Here is a 17220-nt window from a genome sequence, read left to right as displayed (position 1 = left end):
ATTAAAAAATCTTATATTCTGCAGGTTTGTGGTGGGCTAGGATGGGGTAGAGTTAATTTTTTATCACAGTAGCTGATGGCTGGGATTTGGATTTGGGCTGGAAATGGTGTCTGACCCAGGGATGTTTTATTAGTGCTGAGCCCAGGGGGGAGGTTGGGGGTGCACAGGGATTTGGGAGGACAAAACTGATCCAACTGACCCATGGGATGTTCCAGAATATATGGATTTATGCTCAGCACATAAAGCTGGGGGAGTAGGAGGAAAGGAGGGATCTTTGGAGTTTGTCCTTCCCAGTCACTGTTGCATGTGATGGAGCCCTGATGTCCTAGGCAGGGCTCAGGGATGTGATCACAGGGTTGCCTGTGATGGGAAATGGGATTTAATTCCTTTCTTTGCTTGTCTTCGTGGCTTTTACTCTCCCTATTAAATTGTCTTTAACTCAATCCATGAATTTCATGACTTATACTCCTCTGACTTTCTCCCCCATCCCACCAGGGTGGGTGTGAGTGAGCAGCTGCTGGCCAGGGTTAAACCATGAACCCCCCTGGATCTCCAAACCACTGATAAATTTACTGCAATTTGGCACCTGAGAAATATTGACCTTGTGTAATTGCTCAGCAGGTCCTTTATTCCTGGCCTGGCTCAAGTCCTTCACTCACTGCACTAAGAGTTGCCTTGTTGTATTTGCTAACATTTGAAAAAGGAAAAAAAAAAAAGAAAAATCTTATATGCTAACAATTTTTTTCCCCTTAATTTTCCACCTTTTCTGTTTTACTTCTAAAGGAGAAAACAGTTTCAAAATGAGCTCAGCTGAAACAACACCAAAGTCAGAGCAAGGGGCCGTTGATGCAGACGGAATTGGGGGTGGATAAATCTCTGATTTCCCATTTCAAAGCTGGATGTCTTGCTGCCTGCTCTTGTTATTTGAAGATTAACTCCCTCACAGCATTGCTGTTGAAGGGCAGAGAGGGAGAGACCTGTGGCCTTTCATAAAGTTTGACAGAAGAGCCTGTGACATGTGGTTATTCCCTGGCTGTGTGTGATGCTGACGTTGCCATCAGAGCTCCTGTGCTCATCCTGACATGATTTTAATATTAATTTGGCTGGCTGAAAAGTCTCAGGGCTGTTCACCCTGCAGGACCACTGATGATGAACCAGGCACTTTGTTTTTTGCCCTCATCTCGTTGTTTGAGGTCCTGTGGTTTGAATCTGAGTGGTGCTTCTCGTGTTGGGCAGGAGGAAATAAATCCCAATTACACTCTGCAGGCCCTTGCTGTGCCAGCAGAGCTTTAAAATCCTCATGGTGTGCAGAAATCATGGACAGAACCCTCTTTTGCTCTATGCCTGAGTCTACAGACCATATTTAATACTGTGCCTTTTTGTTTTCACCCTCTGAGTCCTCAGTGATTCATCTGAGTGGAAATATCTGGGGAAAAACTGCTGGGACCAGTCAAACCCATTGGGTTTTATTGGCTTTATTCTTTCAGAAAAGTCACCCACTGGCAAGAAGTCAGGGAGGATTTAGGAGCCTCTCTCCTGCCTTTCAGCAGGACGTGGTTTCAGGGTGGTTTTACACACACAGGGTTGGGGTGAAGAGGGCTCAGGGCACCCCAGAAATGTCCCACTCGTGGTCAAAATCCACATCCCTGGTGTGGCTGAGTTTGTCTGTCCCAGCTTGTCTTTCCCTCTGTGGAGCTGCAGGAGTGGCTCCAGCTCCCAGCTCTGCCTAGAGAGTGTTTCCTGACATCCAATATCCAGCCCAGACTGTGCTCTCAGGAGTCTGACAAACATTCCTGTGTCTCAGGCCATGCTCCTCATCCCCCTCTCTCACCATCAGCTCAGGGCTCTCCCTGCTCTCCTTGCCCAGTGCTCAGGGGTGAGAGGAGACCCCAGAGAGCCACCAAAGCTCTGTGAGGGACACGTGCTCCTGGTGAAAAAGCACAGAGAACTCGACCAAACCTCTCATTTCCCCTCTCAGCTCACACCAAGACCCTGCCCGGGGGTCCTTGCAGGGAGATACAAAAACCTGCCCTGTGTCAGTGAGTTCCCCCCGCTCTCCCAGCACAGCAGTGACAGTCCCACCCCAGCCATGCCTTGGGGAGCTCTGGGGGTTGTTGTGTGCTCTGATTTCTCTTGATTTCCCCCCCCAGGACGAGGAGGAGATGGAGGAAGCCACCAACCAGAAGCTGGCCCTGCAGAAGGCCAAGGAAGTGGCCGAAGTGAGCCCCATGTCTGCAGCCAACATTTCCATAGCAGCGTAAGCACTCCTTGCTTCTTTGGGAACTGGAACCACCTGGGGGCTGTTTTTCAGTGTCACTGTGTGTCTGTCCCACTGGAGCATCCCATGGTACTCTGTGAGCCCTTCTAGACCATCTCTGTTCCTGGCAGGGCTTTAGGTTGGCTGAATATTCAGTGCTGATCACTTAACCATGAATTTAATTAAGGGTTTCTTTCATTTGGTGGGGTTTCTTTTGTAATGCCTCATCTTTTGCCTTGCTCTACATAACTGTATTTTAGAAGGATCTCTTTTTTTTTTTTTTTTTTTTTTTTTTAAGCTGTCCTAGGATAGATTTCACCAGGTGAAGTGTTAATGTGGCACTTTGGGTTTTTAATGACCAGAGGAATGTGAGCACGGAATGTATTAACTATTCTTTCACAATCTCTGAGAATTTAAATGTAAAAGCCTCCCCTTCAATATCAGCCTGAAAAATATGCTTGAAAGCTCTTTTTTCTCTGCCATTTGAAAGAGTTCTGAGGTGAATAAAACCACGTATGTGAACAGCCACTGGTTTGTAGACAGAAACAACAATTTGCATTTTATGGATGAGAACATCTGCACGAGTTCTGTGACTCCAGAATCCCTGGAAAACATTGCTTTGGGCACCACCTTTCCACGGATCCTGATCTAACTGAAGATATGATGATCTGTAGGTGGGAATACTTGTCCAGGTGTTGGTGAGGTCAGTTCTGCCTGTGCTTGGGATGTGCCAACCTGGAAGTGTCCAAGGCCAGGTTGGGCAGGGCTTGGAGCAACCTGGGCTAGTGGGAGGTGTCCCTGCCTGTGACACAGGGTGGAACTGGATGGGCTTTAAGTTCCCTTCCAACCCAAACCATCCTGGGATTCCATCCTGTGATACCTCGCAAGGATTTACTGAAAAACAAAAGTTCTTCTGAAAAGTTCACTGAACTCTTCTGGAATTTTAACATCAGGGCAACCAGCACCAAGATATTTGACTTTTATATTTTTACTGAGAGCTGCTGATGTTTTCCAGACCCTTTTTATAGGGGAGACCTCCAAGGGCTGGGGAAGCTCAGGAGTTAAAATAGAAATTTCCTGTTCGATTTTGTTGCCAAATCTCTGGAATGCACCCGGATCCCTCCTTGTTCTTTCAGTGCAAAGCTCTTGAGACCCTCGTTATTGGGAGTTTAATCCACTTCATCAAAGACAATGGGCCAAATGGAGCCAGTCTGTTATATGTGAAGGGAAAGATTATTATTAATTTGGCTATTTTATTCTTCTTGCCATTTTAATTTGCCATTTCTGCTTAAATCAGCTCCTCTTTATGCTGTGTCTGTTTGTTGGTTTTAAATATAATCTGTTCCTTACAATGCTTTCCTGTCCAGTCTTGAAGAGAAGCCAAATGAGGGCAGTTGCTCTTGTTCTTTGATTAATTTCTTGGTCCTCTTATTTTAAAATGCGAGGTGATGATGAATATTTTCTTCTTCTTTAATCAATGTGAAGATTTCTTAGAAATCAGCAGAAAAAACCAACCCACTTTAATGGAGTGAAGGTCTCACACCACACTTTTAAATTGCTTAGAATCACTTTATTCCATGATTTTTTCACCTGTTTTTCAGTAGCACAGGGCCAGTTTTGTGACAGCAATTCAAAATGAAGACAAAAATATGGATTTCTGCTTATTTTACCTCAAGTTGGATCTGCCCAGACCCCACATTTGTGGGAGCATTCAGTGAGCACAGTTGAAAGTCAATCATTCCCACACCTCCTGACCCCCATCCTGAGATTTCCTCTTGGCTCTGCTGTAGGACCAGTGAGATGCTCCCAGGGCCTCTCTCAAATCTCACAGGGCTTTAATTTGGACAAAAAAATGGCATTAAGTTCAATAAGGTGATGCTCAAATGGATGATGATGTAGAGGAAAAGGCAAGGGAGAAGTTTTGTGAGACAGAAAGAAGTGCTGGCTCTTGGTCCATAAGGCATCTAATGAATCCATGTCAAAGCAATTTGTTTTATACATAAATTCATCCACTGTGGACTCCAAAGAGGCTCAGCAATGGCAACTTTCAGGTTTGAAGCACCTTTCCCTTGGATATCTCTGTCCAGTGGTGACACAAATTACCCCATCACTTCACTTTTTATGCTCTTAAACTGCTCAGTGATCCTGAAGATGGAGCAGATCCCGTGTCCATGGCAAGTCTTGTGGGATCAGATCCAGAGCTGGACATGCCAAGAGTGAAAAACTGCTTGAAAATGGGATTTTTGGTGTATGGAAATAGCACCACAAAAGCAGAGCTTGGGCACAAAGAAGTGAGAAACAAACACCTGTAGAACCAAGGGGGTGGTGAACAAGGACTGGGAAAACTGGGATTGAGCTCCCAAAGGCCTCCTGCCAAGGTGGCTCCACCCAATCAGTTTGTATTTTTATTTTCTCCTGGGGAATCATTTCTTAGTTCTACAGTTTAATTTTCTTTTCAGATGAAAACGAATTCATCCCTGGCAGGCATCTGTAGCATGGATGGATGTTCTGAAAAAAAAAAATCAGCATTTTCTCCACCTGCATGAGTCAAAGTGGTGTTTGTTAGCAGAGGGCACCATGACTTGCATTCCCTCAGTCACGATGTTCATGTCCCTGGTGTGCTTGTCCACCTCCCACAGAGGTGACAAAGCTGTCCCTGGGCTGAGCCTGGGGAAGAGTCCTCCTGGTTGTTGTGCTGGTTCAGTGCTGAAGTGCTGTGCTGGCTGTTTGATTCCTTTCCCTTGTCAGTCCTGCATCAAGGACTGAGGGTGTGGATCTCCGCAGAAGCTCCTTCCAGGCCTTTCCACCCTCCGTGGTGACCCTGAGATCAGCTCAGTGCTGTCACTACACCCAGCTCGTGGCTTTGATCCCACTTTAAGAGCTGGACCTGCTGATCCCTGTGGGTATTTCAGACTCACAATATCCTGTGATTCTCTGTCTGCTCTTCCACTTCTGGTTTTCCCTTGCCTGCAGTTTCCCAGCACCAATTACACAGAATCACAGAATCAAACGGGTTGGAAAAGACCTCTGAGATCATGGAGTCCAACCCTTGACCCAACCCCACCTTGTCACCCAGCCCATGGCACTGATGCCACATCCAGGCTCTGCTCAAACCCCTCCAGGGACGGGGACTCCACCCCCTCCCTGGGCAGCCCATTCCAAGGGCTGATCCCTCTTTCTGCAAACAACTTCTGCCCAATGGCCAACCTAAACCTGCCCTGGGGCAGCTCAAGGCTGTGCCCTCTTCTCTCCTCTGCCATTCCAGCCTCCTTTCACAACTGACCTCCAAAAAATCTTCACTCTCTTGCGTTGGCTGCAAAACATCCTTTCTTAAGCAGGAAAACCTGGTTGCTTATTTAGTGTGTCAGCTTGGAGGGTCTGAAGAGGCACCTTCACCTTCACACTGCTGTGTGAGCCACGGATTGCTTTGTGACTGATGGATGTCCTGGGGATCTCTTTTAATAACCTGCTCATCGCTGCAGTGGTGTCGAGGCATCATCAGTCTCACATCTGCCTCACAGGGCTCCCTTACAACACTCTGCACTTGTTTGTAGCTCCTTCATTCCAGGATTCCTGTGGTTTGCCTCCTGCTCCACCACAGGGTGACAGATTTGCCTGACCACAGTTTGTCTCTTCACCTGGTGAACTCTACCCCGAAGGGCCCCTTTAATTTTGTGGCTTTCCAGGTTTAAAACCTTTAGGTGGTACACGTTGCTTTTGTCATTGTTGCAACGTTTGCTTGAAAACACGTGTTTAATTTGAGCCCATTGTTCCATTCTTATTTTTGTGATTTTTTTTTTGTCTGTGTTTGTTTTCTGTTTAGCGTTTTCCTTGCTTTGTTGTTTCTGGAGGTGAGTTTTTGGGGTCGTTCAGTTTGCCCAGCGTTGTGTTGAAGCCCCTCTGTGTCCTGCAACATTGAGACCACTCAGCCTCTGGAACTGAGCCACTGTACAGACCAAGGGGTCTTTGGAGCAAACCATTGGTGCAGCTCCTGGGTGGCCAGAATGGAGGAGGGGGGGAAAGGGGATGATTAGAAGGCAAAGAACTTTGTGGTGCCACTGGAAAGTGGAAGGAAGAGCCATCAGGCTCGCAGAGCCCCCAGTGCAAACATATCTTTTATTCCCTGTTTTTGCTCAACCTGATGCCTCAATTCCCTGTGTTTGGGTTCCTCCTCCACCTTTTCTGTGCCAGCCAGAGATGCACCAATGGCACGTACAAAAGGGGCTGAGATGAGCACCCCTGGCCCAGCCAGACCAGCCAGAGGGACACGAGCTGTGGCTTCCCTGGCACCCAGAGCCACTGGATTTTCCAGTGGCCTCTTTTCCCCTTTTCTTGGGAAAAGTCTTAAAATAGCAAATGTTTTTAGCAATCCTAAATTTGTAGGAGCCTGTAGGTAGTTGTGTGAAGTCACACTGAGTGAAACCATGTGCATTCTGTGACTTTGGTTCGGGTTTGTTTTTTTTAATTCCACATGGAATTAAAAACATGGTTACAGCTGTAGCCAGACCCAGGGGAATTATTCAATCACAGGTATGGAGGGGGTGAGTTTTGGATGGGAGGAGAACTTCCCAGATGTGGTGGAGGAAATGTGGTGGACAGTGAGAGAGACCTCCTGGATGTGGGCACCAAACCCAAATGCTGTGGAATTACCCGGTGCCATTTTCCCGAGTTACTTGTGCTTCCCAGGACAACCTTCCAGCCTCCCACGAGCTCTTCATCTCCAGGCTCTGACTGGTCCCTCAAAGAGTTGTTCAGAGCAGTTGCCACTTTAATTGCAGCCCCACAGCAAGTTAGAAAAGCCAGGAGAGAAGCTCCAGGAGCAAAGAGAGGTGGCCCAACCCTTCCCTGTGACTTCTCAGAGCTGCCTGTCCCTTTTGTACCGGTCTGGGGGCGGAGGGGAGGGAGGGGGAATTGCTCTGTTCCTCCAGGACATTTTCCATCTCAGAGACTCCATATTTTCCCCCCTGTCTTGGGAACACTGTGGTCTGTTCCCACACCTCTGTTGGGCTGTGGGTGCCCAACAAGGACCCAGCAAGGAGTGTGTGTGAACACCCAGCCCGTGTCCCTGCTGTGCTGGGGGATGTGTAGACTAGAGGAGTTGTTCTTTATCTCTTGCTGGCTCGTGATTTCTTCCCTTTTCTTTTCCCCCTTGGAGTGTGTTGGTGTGTGTGTGGGGGTCCTGTGATTCCTCCTGTTAGATTTACCTTTTTTTGTCCTTGCTGGTGGTGTGCCAGTGACTGAGCTCCACCCAGAGACCCTCTCTGTGCCCTGTCCCTCAGGGATGGTAAGTAGCATCCAGTGGAACTCAAGTACTGTGCTTTGGAGAAGGAGGTGGCTTTGCTTCGTGGTTTTTCACCCAGCACAAATTCACTCAAATTTCTGGTTACAAAAAAGCAGCAGTGGCAGCAGAGGAGTGAACCTGGAGAGCTGCAGGGCTTGTGTAACAGGGGCTGGCCAAGTGACAAGGAGACTTGGCAGGAGGAGAGCGTGGCCTCCACCCTGCACTGCCCCAACCAAGGCTGGGATAAACCCCCTGGATCATCCCAGCCTCCTGCTGAGGGATGTGGAGATCCCTCTCAGCAATTCAACCCAAAATTGCCACAGGTGTTGCACCAGACTTGGTGCTGACTTCAGGCAAAGGAGGGCAGCCCAGCACATTCTCCTCCATCCTGAGTTTTTCCACCTGTTTTGCCAGAGAAATTTCTTAGTTGTGCTCGAGGCCATTAGTGCTTGTTCTCTGCAGGGTTTCCCTGACATCCTGGGGGTTCAGCCTCCGGCCAAGGAGTAAAAAGATCCCCAGCTTGAGCAACCTGGAAACAATCATTTTCTTGGCAAGCAAGCAGGGCATGCCAACCCCACTTTGACTCCTATTTCATTTGGCACAATAAAAATGTAGAAATACTGAAGCTTAGGTAGCATATTTTACCTGTTTCAGCAGATTGTTTGCTTCAAGCCAAACTTTTATGATGCCTTTCATAATTTCTCCTATATTCATGCCAGGTTTCTGAATTTCTGGATTTTTTGTTATATATATATATTACCCAGGCCAACATTTCTGTTTAGAATAATCCATTAATTGTAATAAATGTATATTAAAAACTCTGCTTATATGATATCCAAAGGACATTAGACTTTAATTGGCCTTCTGGTTTGCTGGTATTGATTGTTAACAGATTAAAACTCTCATGGAAGCAGGAGAAAAAATGCTGCAGCTGGAAAGGCAAACCCAGGAGGTGAAGGGATTTCATTTTCAGTCTTGGGGACAGTTCTCTGCATGATGTAGATTGATCAAAATTATCTTTTATAACTAGGAAAAAATTAATGCCTCATTCAAGATCTATCCTGAGCTTTTCTGTAGATTCCCTACCAGAGGCAGAATAAACTCTTTTTCTGTGTAATTCAGTGATTTCCATGTTTAGAACCCCCCACATTTATGGTGTTTAGATAAACACTGGATGGAGGAGAATCCACAAAATAACTTGTGAACTGAAAGAAGCTCCTTTCCATTCTGGGCCTGCCCTGATGAAGCCGCAGCAGAGCTGAGGTTTTCAGACCCAGTGACCCATATTTGGCCAGTCTGAGCCCAGGCACATCCCTGTCCCCATCACAGGAGAGAGGTAGGTGCCTCTGAAGAGCACATCTGAGGCAGGGACTGAGGAGAAGCTTCCTGCTGGAGCTCAGGTGGATTTTGGAGCCGGGATGTGGCCCCGGGTCCTCTCCCCAGCCCATGTTCTCCGTGTTAAGCTTCCTCCTGGTGCCCCAGGGCTGGAGCAGGAATTAGCATCTTGCTCCCACTTGGAAAGGACTCTTTGCAGCACAGCTGTAAAAGCAATCCCCACCTGGTCCTCCAAAGGCCTCTCCCCGAGGCCCCGGCGGTGACTCCGCGGAGGACCCCACGCCGTGAGTATGGCACACGGAGGCGCGACGGCCCCGCATCATCCTGTGGCTTTTGGTTCACCTTTTAATTTCTTTACCCCCCCACCCTTTGGTTCCGTTTTTTGATTCTTTGGTTGTCTCCCCTCGCCCAGAGGGTGGTGTGTCTGTGACTTCCCCACTTTGTGAAGCTTGCCTGGTCTCCTCCCGAGGTGCACGTCTGCATCCCGTAGGACACGGCCTGTACGAGCCTCCTCCCCGATGTCTCTTATGGTTTCTCTGCTCTTCTTCTTCTTCTTCTTTTCTGTTGTTGGTTGGTTTTGGTTTTTTTTTTTTCTCCCCCCCTTTTTTCTTTTCTCACTTTTTGTTTTCTTTGTTTGTTTTGTTTTTGCATGTGCAGTTTTGTAAAGCAAACTCGAGGTACTGTATCTCGCAGCTCGTCAGTCTCCAGCGTAAATTCACCGTGAGTTGCTCTCTGTTACAATATTCAGTAAATGGATTATTTATCATTTCTACCTCTGTATTTATAAACCACCCTCTTTCCCTTTCTCCTGGTGCCTTCGGTCCCTCCTTGTTTTTTTCCAAGAATCATTCCCATCATTGTGGAAAACCTCCAGACCAACATCCAGTGGAAGGGCTGGAACATTGTCATATGATGCTTGTGATTTGATCGTGAGCAACTCTGTAGTGTTTCATCCATTGACTGTGACTCTTCCTCCCCTTCTTTCCTTCATTTTTCTCTCATCTCCTTAATTATTTCCATCATTCCTTCCTTAACTCTTTCCCCCTCTTTTCCCATCTGCCCTCGTTTGATGGTTTGTCTCGTTCTCACTTGTACTTCTGTTCTCTGTGTTTATTGTGCACTGGGCTGATGGCTTTGATGTTCCACCAGTGTTTGCACCTCGGGCTCAGTAGGAGAACCAAAGTGCACTCTTTGAGTGCAAGCTGGAGGAGGACTTCCAAAGAAACTCCTGGAAATGGGGTCCAAGTGAAACTAAATTGGAAAACTCTGTAGAGACATCCTTGGGAAACTGGTTGTGAGCTCTGACCTTCTCGAGCTGGAAATTAAAGCTACAGATTTTATAAAAATGAGGCACTTGGCAACTCCCATGGACCTGAGGTCGAGCAAACACAGTGGAAACCTTCCCTTCACTCCCTGTGCTTCCTAACAAACCAATCTTGCTGGCTGTGCTGTCAATCAGGGGGCGCTTTGACGCCGCTGCAGGTTTGTAGAAAATATCATTTTTTCTCATCTGACTAATCCAACAAAACTCCTCGTGAGCTTCTCATCGACCCGTGGGAGTGTCTCTGCTTTGGGTTATCTCTTACCCTGTGATGTTGTCTTTCTTCTTTAATGCTTTTGGAGAGACAAGTAAGTGCAGTTCCAACCCGTGTGGGGTTTGTACCCCAGCGGGGACCAAGGTACGGTGAAGCAAAGGAGCTTTCCCACCAGCTTCCTGACATCTTCCTTTTTTCCTGGGTGTCTTGGGGGTGTTTGTATTAAAAATACTTTTGAGTTTGGCTTCTGTGTGACCAAGACTGAGCTTTTGTGACTAACAAAAGTAGGTTTGATGTGTCTGTGCTGAGGGTTGATGTCTCACAGGGCTGGGACAGTGAAAAATGAGGGGATTAAACCAGACCAAGGCAGGTTTGGACTCATTTCTCCCAATGCATTTCCTGGCTGCTGGGAGTCTGGACAGGCAGGAAGCTGCAGAGAGAGGTGTCCTTCCCTTTGGAAAGGGGAAGGAAATTTCCCCTTGTCTCCCACCCCAGCAGGAGGAGGGGGAATGTTTGAAGGTGGTGATGGAGGGGAGGTGCTGCCCACTTGCCCTCTCCCCAACACTTGGATTTGCTCCAGTAGAAGTTGCACCAAACTGGTCTGAGTCAATATTTTCCCAATTAAGAATAAAGAATAAAGAATTTGGCCCCTTTTCCAAACTTCCAGAGGCAGAGCTGCCTTTTATAAAGTGACAAAATCAAACTGCAGGTACTAAAACCCCCTTGGAAGGAGGTTTGGGTCTGTTCCCAACTCCCCACCAGCCAGAGAGACAGGATAATAGAGGCTGCTTTTGCTGATATGACTCACATCTGTTCTCTGAACAGAATCAATTTGTACTGCAAAGAGCTGTCACTGAGGTTTCTCATCCTCTCTCCCATCTCTCTGCACCGTCTGGGCCATAATTTGTAATTTCCTATGCAAACCAGGGCTGCTTTTGATGGAGGAGCTGAGCGGGCGCTTTTTTTTTTTCTAAATGAGAAATAAAGAGCATTTCCCCAGCAAACCCCCTTGTTTGGATGAAATAAATCTCTGAACCTCACCAGAGGGTGCAGTGTATGAAGTCCCAGAGACAACAGGGCATCAGCAGAGCCCCCCTGAGGTGTGGAGGCATCTGAAGGTTTATTTACTCAGCTGAAGGTTTATTTACTCACCTGGTTAGAAATGGGGGGGGTTGATTTTAAATGCAAATAGATAAACTGGAGAAACCCCTCCCAGAGCCAGGCAGGTGCTGTGGATTCCTGTTCCCTGGGTGAATGTTGAGACAGGTTTAGGGTGCTTTTATATCCCTCTGGTTCTACCCACTGCGAGTGCTTTGCTGTAATTACACTGAACAGATATAAGTGCTCTCACTTCTGGGACAGTAATCTACTAATCAAAAAGAGCTTTTAAAACTTTGCAAAAAATTCCCTGTTCCTTTGCTTGAACAGTATAAAATACCCTGTGCCTTTAATATCACTAAGAACCAGGATTTACAAAGCCACGCTCATCTGCTCTGAGAGAACAAAGCTTATTCCAAAACCTTTTGAGCTGGGTTTTCTCCATGTTCTTTCTTTGATTATTTTAAAAAAAATAATAATTCTAAGTTGGAGAGAAATTAGAGACAAAATCCCTGAGCTAGTTTCTTAAAAAACCAATAAATTAAAACCAAGGTGAGTCATTTTCTTGTGCTAATTCCAGCCTTTCGTGCTACAACAAATTCGTGATAGAGGCAAGGCAAGAAGTACAAAATACATTTTTCATTCACTGAGAGAAGGTCATTAAATAGAGATATGCTCTATTTCTTTAAGTAGATCAGCATTTATCTAAAATACATACTGGCAGCTAATTTAAATGTACATAGGCAATGACACACAGCCAAGGGAATAATTGGGTTGGGTTCTTCCAGTAGTGGGGAATTTAGGAGCTGTGGGGTGTTGAATTTTCCTGTGAATCCTTACATTGCAAGGGGTGATGAAATCCCAACTGGTGCATTCACTCACCTGAGGTTTTCTTTGTGTTGCTGTTGTTGATGGTTCATTTCTAACAAGATCCTGAGGTGTCAGACAGGACAAATTCCATGTTCTTAAGGCAATTTCTAGGATGGTAAATAAAGGGAAAGCCAGTGTTTCACAAGGTGGGGATGATTTTTTTTCCAAAAGTACCGAACCTGCCAATTTTTTTTCCAGAATAAAACTTAGTTTCCTTTCCTACCCCAGTTCCTTCTTTCCCACCCCAACCACCACATCACGTCCCTGCTGCACCATCCCAAGTGTGGACAGGCTGATCTCACACAGAGGGAAATGAAACCCCTTAAATATCCTCTCCCAGGACGAATTTGTCATTTGCCAGCCAAGAACCCAAATTATTCTTGATCTTTATCTCTTGCTTTTTTATATTCACTGTCTGGGCTTTATTTCCACATCCTCTTAGTGCCAAAAAAAAGGGGCTGTGACACCGTTCCCTGGTGTGTTTTGTCTTGGTTTTTATCAATAGCCTGGAGTTTATGGGGGGACTTTGCTCTGGGATATTGAAGTGTCACGGCCAGAATGGAGAGTGGGGCTTCATCACTTAAGACGAAAGCAATAATTTAAAGTAAATATAATTTTCCTGGGGTTTAGGAGAACTTAATGGCTCCACATATTTAACCTCAGTGTGGTTTTTGTTAAATCAAGCCATAGCAATGTGGCTTTTAACTCTGCTTTTTTTTTTTTTTTTTTTTGATTTTGCTTTTAACTCTCTCACCCCGTTATTTATTACCGAGCCTGAAATTATGTGATCACAAATCATAACTGAAATACCAGACAAACCTCGAGGGCTGAAGAAGGATCTGGTGTCTGAGGACACCAACATAACTTGAGACAGAAGAAATATTTTCTGGCATTTTCTTCGGATCTGGGTCAGATTTTTATGGGATGCACTTTTACTGAAAACAATTAGGAAATTCTTATTATTAGAGCAACGGGGAGCAGCGTGGAGGGTGGTGAGTTGTGGCTGAGTGAAATCATTCTGCTGTGAAAAACTCCAGCAGGAAGCAGTGAAATTTTGGCTCCTTTAACACTGGGAAGCTTCGCCTTGGCTGAGCTTTGCATCCCTTCAGAGCTGCACAAAACCAGGGCTCGGCTGTGGCCAAACCCCAAAGCAGCAGCAGCAGTATCGTGTCATTATTTTAATGCTTGTAGGAAATTGGGGCCACAGACACCTCAGGGGAGTGGCAGCAAAGTGTTGGATCTCTCCTGGATTTTGGTTTGATACGTTGGAAACTGCTCGGGGCAGATCCCACCTGGAGTTGTGTGCCCAGCTCTGGGGTCTCCAATGTAAGAAGGGTGTGGAGCTGTTTGAGAGAGTCCAGAGGAGGCACCAACAGGATCAGAGGGCTGGAGCCCCTCTGGAGCCAGGCTGGGAGAGCTGGGGGTGTTCAGCTGGAGAAAGGAAGGCTCCAGGGAGACCTCAGAGCCCCTTCCAGTGCCTGAAGGGGCTCCAGGAGAGCTGGAGAGGGACTGGGGACGGGATGGAGGGACAGTACACAGAGAATGTCTTCCCACTGCCAGAGGGCAGGGTCAGATGGGATATTGGGAAGGAATTGTTGGCTGTGAGGGTGGGGAGGCCCTGGCACAGGTTGCCCAGAGAAGCTGTGGCTGCCCCTGGATCCCTGGGAGTGTCCAAGGCCAGGTTGGAGGGGCTTGGAGCAACCTGGGCTGGTGGGAGGTGTCCCTGCCCATGGCAGGGGGTGGGACTGGATAATTTTAAGGTCCTTTCCAACCCAACCCAGTCTGTGGTTTTAGGAACTTTCAGGCTCCACATTGGCCCCAGGAGCTCAGCTGCTCCCCAAAGCCCCCCAGAGATGCTCAGCATTATCCCCCTCAGACATCTCAGCTTCCTCCTCCTGCTGAGACCAATTCCCTGTGGCTCAGCACCCCCTGTGTCTGCAGCTCTCCAAATTGTCTAAAAGAACAGGGAAAATGAGTAGAAATAACAGACTAATGATAACATTGGGGGGAAAAAAATCAAAACCTGGCATTTAGTGAACTTTTTTGATCAAAAAATTGGCATCTGTGACAGCCTGAAAGGCATCTCAGATTCCAGCAGCGAGTTTCTGAAGGTAAGGGTGTGATTTACAGGCAGTCTAGGCTTTGACCACATTACTAATTTAGAGTTTTTAGCTAATATGGGGAGAAATATTATGGAAGAAAATGTTTTCTTTCCAAGAAACTGCCATATCAAAAATTCTCTCATATAAACCCAAAATTAAATCTGAGAATAAAAATTGGAAGGGACTGGGCAGTGTTTTCTGCAGGACCAACGTGTGTGTGTGTGAGGCAGCAGCTCAGTAGGAGAGCTGAGAGCATCTCCTGGGGGAGCTCAGGGGGAAGAAAAGGTGCTGGAGCATCCAAGCAGCAACTCCTGGGGTCACTGGCAAAGCAAATTTAACCACTGGTGGTGAGTTCACCTGAAAGAAAATCGGTTTATCAAATCCAAGAGAGACAGAACACTCTGCTTTGTGCTGCCTGCCCCGGACCGAAAGGTTTCCTTGTGTTTTCCGAGTGGAAAATGGAAATGTGGAGAGTTTATGAACTCCAAGTTTATGAACAGAGAATGAGATTTTAGGGGGAAGGTTTTGTCGCATGGTTTTTTGGTTGGAGCTGTATTTTAACAAGAAATTCCCTTTCATGTGCACTCAGAACACACTCTCTCGTACCCACAGTCTAATGTGGAGGTATTTTTAACATCAAATTATTATGTTCCTCCTAGTCAGCTTTCATTCATTATTTACTAAAGCAAAATTTTAAGGATTGCCATGAACTGAAGCAATGGTTGGAAAGGTTATGGTAACAAAATCTTTAATCATTCAGGAGTACCCTAAGATTAGAATATGACTAAAAATAGGCTTTCCTTTCCTGAACCATCCACACAGTGACTGGCTGCCTTTTTTTCCTTATACCAACATGAGTCACTGATTCATTAATATGAATTCTATTTGATTCTACATGAATTGTGTGGTTTTCTTTCCAGCCACGGGCAGGAGTTGTTTGTTGGCTTCTTAATCCCAGCAAAACCTGGAATTAGCAGCATTATCTACTACAACAGTTCAAGCCTAGAGGATCTGAAAACTGAATAGAATGCCAGTACCCTTAAAAGAATTAGGAATATTCTATAGACAGAAGATATGGATGGGAAGGAATTATAAAGCAAGAGAATTAACAGCAATGTTTGTACCGTGTCTGCAAGTCAGAAGTGATTTACGGGGCAATTCTTTTAATGGATCAGAAGGATTTTAAGAAGAAAACAAGGTTTCACATAAGGAGTTGGCTCCATAAATAGTTTTTCTTTTCCTTGTGGAATAAATATTTGTTATCACAAAGGCTCATTTTTTTACCAGTTTGGACAAGTCATGCCTCGTTTGTGCTGTAGATGGGTTGTGCCTGTCCCTGCTCACGCAGAATTAAGTGATGGGGGGAGCAGAGGAAATAATTATTGCCCTGTTTGCTGTTTTTCCATCCCTTATTTTGGTGTATCTGCCCCGCATCCTCACGAGGAACAGGGAACGAAACGCCCGTGCTTAGTTTTAAAGGTGCCATTCCTGCTGTGCCATAAATGAGCCCCGGAGCTCCGTGTGGCCGGGCGGAGCAGAGCATTGGGAGAGGGGGAGCTGCCCCCGGGAATCGCTGCTGTGAGAACTCGGAGAGAACCGGGACACAGCCGGACGGGCAGATGGACACTTTCCCTCCAGCTGCTGCTGTTTTGGCTCCGAGGGCCCCAAAGGCTGTCCCCAGAGGGCCCTGCCTGCTCGGATGCTTCGCTCCCCTTCCCTCCAGCAGGTCTGATGTGCCCTGGCACCGATGTTCCTCCCCGGCTTGGACACGATAACGAGCTCGCTGGCAGCTCCGCTTTGTCCTCGTTGGATTTTTGCTGTGCTTCATATATTTCCTACTTGTTTTTTTGTTTTTGGCTGGTTTTTTTTAAGTGTCTTTCCCTGTAGAACAAGGAAAGGATGCAGCCATTGCTTCTGAACCTCCTGCTCTTGACTTGTTAGCAGCCAAAGCCAGCGGGTGGTGGGGTGCTGGAGCCTTTTTGGCAATCGCCTCCGCTCCTCGTGTCAACGTTAAGGATGCAGCTCATTTCTGGATGCTGGGAAATTCCAGCCTGTAATGACAGTGGCTGCTTTCAGGAAGGGATTTTAGCCAAATAGGCTGTGTTAATATGTGCTTTCTGCAGGTTCTGTCAGCCAGGAGTGATGTACAGTGGAAGCTTTAGCACCTCAGAGGTAATTTCGAGGCTGATTTATGTTCTGGGTGTAGCTGAAACACAACTAAAAAACCCCCTGGAGTGACACATCTTGTGTCAGAGCTGGCAGGGTCTGAGTGTCTCCTCTGCCTGGCATCTTCAACCTTCCTCCTTCCACCCAGTCTGATTTAGGAGATTTTCTTTATGACTTGGCTTGGATGGGCACTGATGGACAGGCTGTGTCCTTGGGAGCTGCCTGAGGATTTCCTGTGGGTTTTACTTTAGGGAGTCACTGCAGGGAGACTGAGGGCTTTGTGTCCCACCCCTGTGTGGTCCCATGGAAATGGAGCACAGGATGGAACATGAGGACTGGGTGGTTGCAGGTAAACTGAAGGCTCCACTCATCAGAAGGGCACTTTCCAAGGATTAAGGCAATGCCAGTGGAGGTATCACCATAACAGAGACAGAGAGGACAGGTGTCTCCAGGGATAAAGGTGTTCCCATCTCATCTCAATCTTGGCCTACAGAGATGGTGAAGGGTCTGGAGGGGCCATAAGAGGAGCAGAAGATGTGACTTGGAGGTTCAGCTGGAGAAGAGGAGACAGAGGTC

The 17220-nt window shown here is 46.8% G+C and overlaps 1 protein-coding gene across 1 annotated transcript in view; it reads left to right on the top strand.

The window, feature by feature from the left end:
* The window catches only part of CACNA1B (calcium voltage-gated channel subunit alpha1 B), a 158999-nt gene that overhangs the window by 25929 nt on the left and 115850 nt on the right, over positions 1–17220 (top strand). The window contains exons 7-8 of the mRNA XM_029960600.1: positions 2151–2257; positions 9531–9593. Of these exons, the coding sequence (XP_029816460.1) occupies positions 2151–2257; positions 9531–9593 (170 nt within the window). The remainder of the gene's footprint in view (positions 1–2150; positions 2258–9530; positions 9594–17220) is intronic.

The sequence above is a fragment of the Manacus vitellinus genome, unplaced genomic scaffold (genome assembly GCF_001715985.3).
Source record: "Manacus vitellinus isolate BGI_N305 unplaced genomic scaffold, ASM171598v3 scaffold_27_pilon, whole genome shotgun sequence".
Classification (NCBI taxonomy): domain Eukaryota; kingdom Metazoa; phylum Chordata; class Aves; order Passeriformes; family Pipridae; genus Manacus; species Manacus vitellinus.
The sequence above is the reverse complement of the archived record's forward strand: the minus strand, read 5'-3'. Positions and strand labels throughout refer to the sequence as shown.